Source organism: Eupeodes corollae, chromosome 1, assembly GCF_945859685.1.
Source record: "Eupeodes corollae chromosome 1, idEupCoro1.1, whole genome shotgun sequence".
NCBI classification, from domain to species: Eukaryota; Metazoa; Arthropoda; class Insecta; order Diptera; family Syrphidae; genus Eupeodes; species Eupeodes corollae.
Window position 1 is genome coordinate 284,371,729 of NC_079147.1, and position 8,882 is coordinate 284,380,610.

General features: G+C 33.6%; 1 protein-coding gene across 1 annotated transcript; it reads right to left on the minus strand.

Moving 5' to 3' along the window:
- Window positions 1-3,048: 3,048 nt before the first annotated feature.
- Window positions 3,049-4,826, minus strand: LOC129942235 (uncharacterized). The gene is made up of 3 exons (XM_056051092.1): window positions 4,702-4,826; window positions 3,587-3,903; window positions 3,049-3,441 (listed from the first exon to the last, which is right to left on the minus strand). The coding sequence occupies exons 2-3, from the start codon at window positions 3,815-3,817 to the stop codon at window positions 3,277-3,279; spliced, it is 396 nt and encodes a 131-aa protein (XP_055907067.1). The 5' UTR covers window positions 3,818-3,903; window positions 4,702-4,826; the 3' UTR covers window positions 3,049-3,276.
- Window positions 4,827-8,882: the final 4,056 nt, after the last annotated feature.

An 8,882-nucleotide genomic window follows, 5' to 3' on the forward strand; every position in this document is an offset into this window, starting at 1 on the left:
AGTGAACAGCTTTCAGTTATAGGTGTGTGCATCAGAAATCACCTGTTGTGAAAAAGGAGCTCTAAAAATGATAGGAGATCTTTCACTTACCGAGCTATCGCCGCAAAGTCTCAAGTCTTTCATTGTTTTATCGATATTTGCTCCAACAATGCTCTAGTGGAACAGCCACTTGCGTTTCTGCCTTTAACAATTCAACCGTAATACCAGTACTGCTAGGAATGCCCATCAGTTTACCCTTGAGTCCAATTTCGAACGTAGTGTGCCTTTAGGGATTGTTTCTGTAGCCGCACTACATGAATGTGGAATGCTTTACCAGGGTCAATATTTCCCACTCAATACAATGTGCTGACATTTAAAACTAATATGCATCGGCATCTCCCTTATAATCCTGTCCTCAGTTCCTAATTGCTCGCACTATGTTTAATCATTAAAAGGGTATTCGTCACCCCTTTAGTTCGCGCTCAGAATAAAAAAAAAAAAGAAAAAACAGGAAACGTTAATGAAGCGGTAAAAGTTCTACCTCCTGTCATTTAGATGCTTTAAAAAAAGTCTTAAGCTTGTTATATAGGCACCTACCCAAATGTGGAGCCATACCCAAGTTTGAATATTCAGACTTAAAATGTATGCTTCTCTGGACTGACAAACCCGCTCCTAATTTAATACGCTATAGTCTTGAGGACTTTTTTATATTCTCCAAAAATGCATTAAAATTGTCATTTTACAAAATTTCAATATTTCCTCATGAACGGTCACCCTATTCGAATTTTTACAAATACCATATGTCATCGAGTAGCTTTATGCAATGAAATGTCCCATAGTTAATAGTGTTTATCACTTGAATTCCTAGCAAAAGGATACTTTGAAAGGCAAGCACCATCCACATCATAGGTAAAGCTTCTACTCCTCGCTAGCGGCGGACATGATATGATATGATACCTTACCTATACCTTACCTGGTGCTTTATCTGAGATAGGTACAAGTGCCATTCAACTGGCTCTGTTAACGTTGTCGTCGTCCTTAGTCTTCATCATGTCGTCGTCGGTCGTCAAAGGTATATAAACTTACCCTACTATTGCTGGGGGTACTGACTACTGATGGTTCAGTTCAGTCGTCCTCGTTGCCTTTGCCGTTGACGTTGACGTTGAGGTTATATTTATTGAAATGGGTCACGTGCACAAAAAATATTACTGAAGTGTTTCCTTCCGTCACATATGGCTTCCAATACACATCAGGATCAGCATCAGGACGAACTAAAGGATGACATTTCTTCTGCTATTTGCTGCTCCTGTGTATAATTTTGTATTCTTTTGTTCGTTTTGTTCCTTCTTTTCACTTGGAATGATGTTTCTCCTTACAAAAGGAACCAAAAGCAAACGATAGCTTTCAGTTTTGAGTTTTTTTTTTTCTTATATTGAATTTTGTTCTTCTCCTTCTGCTTCGCTGTAGCCAAAGTTAAAAAAGGATAACGAAGAAAAAAAAAACAGTTAAGAAAATGTTTTTCAATTGAAATTTATATTGGAAATATGCAGTCGATTGTAAGGATTATGAGAAGCAGTTTAAGGATATATAGATAACAGTCAGTTGAAAAGTAGGTACGAGTTGTAGATGGTATGTTTAGGGATTGGAATTGGGATTGGGAGTTAGGAGTTGGGACTTGCTTCGAGAAGAAGATAAGATAAAAAAGAACATAATAAACTTTTCGCTATAGAGAGAGTGAGGAGACGAGAGAGAAAGGTCCTGCCTCGCGTTGCTGAAGTGGAAGATGTGTTTTTGCAATATCGGTTGAGAAGATGTTATTCCTTTAAATTGAATATAAAATGGCGACAATTTATGCAGGGATTTGAATTTAATAATAATATTGAGCGAGCAGAAGATGATCTTTTTTTTTGTGTTGGATATTATGTTATTAGGAAAGTAAGATTGTTGTTTTCTTTTTGCTTCTCATAATTTCCAGTATTGAATGTCAACCTGATGTTGTTGTCCTTTTTTTGGACTTCGTTTTTAGTTGGTGCGAGAAGTTGTAAGTAAATCAAAATAAGCCAACCAAATGGCGGTGTTTAATGTTAAGAAGAAATCAGGAACTTGGATGTCCGATGTGCGTTATTAATTTTTTTGTTAAGATATTTGAAATCAAATTGAAAGTTTCACAGTTGAATTGATACATTTACAGAAATTACAAAAATTACTTTTTCTTATATGGAACAGGAGTGGATATACATAAGAAAAGAACTACTTCAGATTTTCTTCTGAGAAACCTCTTAGAGTTTTGCCACTTTAAAAAAATTGGTCTTTTTTCAAAAATATAATTTTAATTTTAGCTGATTTTTCTTTCTTAAAAAGTAGACTTGACAATTCGTACCAAACTCGATTTGTACAAAATTTAATACAATCAAAGTACCTGTGCCAGTGCATTTCCGAATTTCATTAGCATTCGAAAACGGAAATTTTCCCAAGCAACAATTTTTGGTAAAAAATCGGCTTACAAACCGATTTATAACCCGAGGTTATTTACCGAAAAGTAATGAAATCGGAAAAAATCACGGCTGGGAGACGTTCCAGAACCATTACCATTACCCGAAATGGTCAGTAACTTTTGAACTTAGGTTTTTTCTTGGTAACAAAAAAGCGATTTTAAAGAGTTAAATAATAACTTCTTCTAAACCTGGGTTTTTGTTTGGTAATAAAAAACCAGCTTTAAACGGTAAAATAATAACTACTTATTGGAGGTTAAATGTAACCGATAAGAAGCGGTTAATATCTTACGTTCCGTTAACGTTATTTTGAAACGTTATGGTTACTTAAAAACCATTATTTTTCGTCGGTTAGAATTAGGTTACCAAAAAACCCAGTATAATTCCGAAGTCAGTTATTATATAACTATTTATAACTTCCCTGAAAATAAAATTCCTTTTAGATAAAAAGAGGTTACAAAATTACTTTTTACATGTTTTTTATTAATGTTTAAACTAAACATTTAACTACTTTATTAACTTAAAACTAATGCATACTTAAATAGTTAACTTAAGTTATAATAATAAAAAAAAATAATCGGTTGCTGCTCCGTCGCTGAAAATAAATAAACAAATTTATTAGAAAAAAAAATAAAAATAAAAACTACAGTAATATAATATAAATGTAACTATATAAAAAGAAATGTGGGTAAAATGAACTTACAATTTTCCCAGCCTGAAACGAGCCTGCTTTAAGTACGTTTCATGTATGCGGATCTCTCTGCATCGCTGAAGTTAGGGAACCTCTTCCTGACCGCCTCCACCATCACACCAAAAATTTGCTTGTACACATCGAATCGTTTTTTGGTGGCCGCCCCGAACCACGAGTATTCGAGGAGCAAAGTGTGTTCACACATGCACCTGGACAGTGGACATTGTGCGAACAGTTTTTATTCGCGCTTACTCCTCCAAATGTGCTGAGTTTCCGAATCTATTTAAAAGAAAAATAAAACGAAACAAATATTTTAGTTATAATTTAACATATAGAGAAAAATAATATTAGTAAAAATACAATTTTAAGAATACATTAGTAAGAAAAATATTATTAGTAAATATACAAAAGAATTTACACATACTAAGGCTCGCTTAAAAACTGGATCAGCTCCAATTTTTTCTTCCAGTTCATCCATCTGGGCGTGATCTTTGGTGGGCAACAAGCTGTCGGGAATTTCAGCTGTATCCACCTGCTCAACTCCAAGGCATAGTTTCTCCATAATAAGGTTCAAGCTAACCTCCGCCTTAGCCATGAACTTTTCAAGGAGTTGCTTATTTTCGACGGAATCCACTTTGAATGCCCCCAGCCCCATTTCGATGGACTGTAGACTTGTCCTTTGTTCAGCCTGCACATTTTGAATTATTTGTAAGGCAATTTGCTGTTCAGAACTTCTGGAATCTAAAATGTTGAATAAAATATACTTTACAACAATTGAAACATTAAACAAAAAACAATAACATTTTGTATGGAGTTATATACTTTTGGGCTATGATATCAGCTGCTAAGTACTTCTGGATACAATATCTTATTTCTATTAAAGAAATACAAGAGTGTACTTTGTAGCAGAGTTGTAAATGATTACAATCATTTTGAATGTAATCCCACAAAAATGCGTTCAAAAATTGAAGCGAAAGACTGCAATCATTGAATTCAATTTAGAACGCGACTTAAATGCAGTCTGCAATCATTTTGCACTTTTTGTATCGAAATCATATTATTTAGAATGGAAAAGAATGCAGACTGTAAATGATTTAAAAAGAATGCATGCATTCTCAAATCATTGTATTCACTGAATGCAACAAACGGAATGCATAAAATGAATCTTGAAATACGACTGGCTGTCACTTTTTTTATGAAGAAGTAAAAAAGATGTAATTTGTTTACTTAGTTTTTAATAGATAGTTAAAAATAAGACCTTTTTTTACCTATTCTTTATGAGAAATGAGGGAAAAAAATACGCAAAAAAAGCCAACCGCCAAAAACATGAAATGACTTGCTGTCGCATCTGTTTGTGTATGTATAGTTAAAACCACGTTTCAAAAGTCAAAAAGAAGTGATTTTTTTACTAATTTTTTATTGGAGAGTTAAAGAGTTACCTATTCCTTATGAGAAAAGGTGAAATAGGGAAAAAACCTACCCAAAAACACGTTTCATCCAATAAAAATAATTAATTTAACATAATCCAAAATGACTTACCAAATACGTTGACTCCAACTCCTTTGATTAGCAATCCTTTTGTTTTTAAAAAATTATTCTTTATTTTTTCAAAATTTACTCTTATTAGCACTAAGCACACTTTGCGACTTTACGCCACGCATAACAAACACCAAATGAGGAAAACAGAGAGGGAGGGTTGTTTCGGTTGTGTGTAATGCAGTCTGATTGGAAAATAGATTGTGTGGTTGAGTGGGTTTGGTTGTGGAGAGAATACAAATGAGTTAGACTATTACTTAGGCTCTAGATAGGTAATATTTAGACTAAATATAGATAATATGGAGTAAAAATAGTAATTTTTCAACTTTTACTAAAAAAAGATTATATTTCAACTTATAACTAAGCTTTTTTAAAACCAAATTTACAATATTTATTTGTAAAGGAAAAAATAAAACAAAGTATTTAAAAACCAATTTGACTTCCAAAATTAAATCGGTTACATAACTACCAATAAAATAAGTTTTTTTATGACCAGTTTTACATTTTTAGTAAAACTGGTAAGATTTTAGCCAATAAAATAATTATCAAATTCAAAAGTGTTTTTTTTTTTTTAACCTGAAAAATAAATTATTTTCAAGCTGGTTTTGAACTTGATGACTAGAACTGGTTATAAATTAGCCAGAAAATTGAAAAAAAGTAAACAATTGGTAAATACAAACCTGATTTATGACCAAGGTTTCAAATAGGATTTTTAAAGCCAATTTTAAACCTGGGTAATTAAAATACCTGAAAAAAAGGATGCAAAATTACCTGAAACTAACTTTGGGTTTATTTCAGGTTTTTTTTTTACCGAAAATTTCCCTCAATTTAAAGATAACCTATTTAAAACCATTTTAAAACCAAGTTTATTCCAGGTAAAATTAATAACCGCTGTAATTTTGCTACTGAGGTTACAAATTGTTGCTTGGGTTGTTTCTACACTAAGAGAGGTAACGGATTGCAACTCGAAGGTCGTTTTTAAAGAACACAAAAGGAGAATGGTGTTAAGTTGTTTGAAATAGATAAAATGTAAGTGAGGAAATAATAATATAATAAAATATAAATTTCACTAAAGGGAATCATCAGCGAAATATGTGCCAAACAAAGGCAATTTGAAAATATGGTGAATTGCATGTGTGCACATCCCGATTTAGCCAAAGGACTTTTGAACACCTCGAACGCCAGAAACACTTCAAACAATTTGTGGGAAAGGCTATCGTCATCTTTAAATGCAAAAGGACCACCAATGCGAGACGTTGTCGGCTGGAAAAAAGTTGGACAGTTCCTCTCGAATAGCATTCAATACTTAATTGAAAGTGGTTTTTGATAGTCTGAAGTTCTGTACAAAACTAAACAAACGCAATGGTTAAAAAAGTAAAATAAATAACACATTTCAAAAATGTTTGATTTATCTCGTATTGTTCTATGTTCAACTCGCAACCAAGTCCATTTTATTAACTTTTTATTGAATTTTATATTTTCTCTTTAAAAATTAATTTCAACTTCCTCGTCTTGTTTGTGATTTGTTTTGATTTTTTTTGTTCGGTATTTTTGCTTTGACACATCTCATGAGAAATACTTCGAGACTCGGCAAATCTATTCTACAAATAGAAAAAGTTCTAGATGGTTGTTTGGTTCGAACATTTTACAAACTACGAATTCATAAACGATTAGAATATCATATAACAGAGTAGGGCCCCTAAATTTTAAACAGAATTTAAGTTTGGAATAAATTTCAAATCAAAGTTTCATTTTATGTGCAATGATGATACATTTTTAGAAAATTAATTTCGAAAAACAATTTGGGAAATACAAGCAATTATTGCCTACGTTTCCATAAAGTTGGAGGATAAATATTTTTAACGTCAATGTGTCAAATGAAATTACAACCATTAAGTCCGCGCAAATAAAAATAAGACTCATCGAAATTGACATCCAATTCAAACTTTGCAATATCACAAGATAAAAGTGTATATAGATATATTTCGGTTTAAAAGGCAAGTAGTCCGCCTAGACAACATGTCCAATTTTTTTAAATTTATAGATCAGAACATGTGCATCTGAAGAATTATTTAAAAAAATGTATTCAAAGTCTTTAAATTTTCAACTTTAATTGATATTTGTGAATTTTTCATCTTGAAAATAATTTCCTGGGAGAACCTACTAAATGCACAGTAAAATGGATTAAATTGAAACCAATTTTTTATTTAATTAAATAAAGTTTAAAAAAACACATTACGCAATTTTTATTTCGAAAAATAAAATAAATGCCGCTCAACTTAAAACTGTAAAAATTCAGAACTCTAAAATGATGTTAACTTTGAAGAAATACTCGAGATCTAAATATTTTTTTTTTAAAAGAAATTGACAGTTCCTCATCATTCTAAGGAATTAGGACTGTCTTACGGCACATTATGGTGAATTTTGAATTTGGATCTACAATTCTATAAATTCCAGATCACACAACAACTAAAGCCGTCTGACCAATAACAACGTCGTCGTAGAAACGTCGAATGGGTGCTAAACAACAGGCGGTGGGCAGCAATTTTTCGAACAACATTTTCTTCAGCCACGAAGCACATTCTGTTCTGAGAATACTAAAGTAATTGGAGAGAAGCCATTCCATCCACAAAAAGTCATTATTTGTTGCGCTTTTTGGTCTGAAGATGTGATTTTGCCTTACTTCTTCAAAAACGACAATAGAGCGACTGTCACCGTCAGTTCGGAGCATTATGGTCATATGATAACTGAATTTTGTTTGCCTGCTATGAAGAATACGACTTGGACAATATGTGGTTTCAACAAAAACGGTACCACATGCCACACAACTTAAGCGAATATATGTGGCTTTATTGCAAGAGACAATTCCTGGCCGCGTTATTTCTCGGCGTAGCTATATCAACTGGCCAGCAAGGTCATGCGTAAACACTGCTGGACTTCTTTTTTTTGTAGGGTTACACACAAAACAGTGTTTATGCAGATAAACCTTTAACTCTTGAGCATTTAAAAACCAAAATTCGTCAATGTGTCAAAAAATCATGGAAAATTACCTCAATAGAACCGATGCTTGCAACAATTCGCGTGGTGGTCAATAAAATGGTGAAGTGTTTCACTCGTAATCTCAACATTCAAACTTAATAATAAAAAAGAAATATCATGAAAAAAGAAATGTTTTATACGTGTTCTATTTACTTTTACTTTTAAAACCGCAAAATGGATAACCCTGTATTACCAAGACCTCATCGCAAGATCAGTTGAAAACATAACCGGAATCAAAGATGGTCACAAGAATTTGTCCTTTTTAAGACCAACCTTAACTTGATGAACTATACTACGGCAATGAGACTGCGCTGTATTGATACGATCAGTCAGCAGCTTGAAGTAAAAACTGTTTTAAATAAAGATTTTTTGAATATCTGATCTATGAAATCCATCTTCTGGATCTTCTACCAATCGCCCTTTTTATCGAATACATAGTTTCCTGCAGCGCTATTAGGCTGAAGGAATCAAACAGCTGGTTGTCAAAACCTTATGGTCACAACACAACGAAACTTATTGAGATATTATCTCGGTAGACACTGACTACTGCACTCCTACTTTGAGCCTTAGAAAGGGTTTTAAGGTTAATTTCCCATCCAGAGAAGATTGGGAGGATAATTGGTCGTGTCAATAGGTTTCGACACAACCATCTTTACTGACGGCTCAAAGTTTGAGAGCGGAGTTGGTTCTGGGATCTTTTCTCAGTCCCTAAATGTAGCCAAATGCTTTAGGCTTCCTGACTTTGCTAGCGTTTTTCAGCCTGAACTGCTGGCAACAAGGGGGGCATGTAAGATACTTAAACAAAACCCAAACCAAAACCGAAATGCGGCTATCTTTACAGACAGTCAGGCAGCTGTCAAAGCCATTAACTCGGCCATATCCTCATCTTAATTGCTCCAGCAATGTCGCGATGAGCTTGCGAACCTGTATTTAACCTCGGTGTCACCCTGATCTGGGTTCCGGGCCATAGTGGTATCGTGGGAAATGAACGGGCTGACGAGCTAGCCAGGCAAGGATCGGCCCTTCATAGCTCACATGCGGAAATGGTTAACATTCCTTTTGGTGCTATGAAGGGTAAAATCTTTTGTATCTACCAAACTGAATCAAACCGAAGGTGGAGCAATTTACCCAACTGCATTATATCT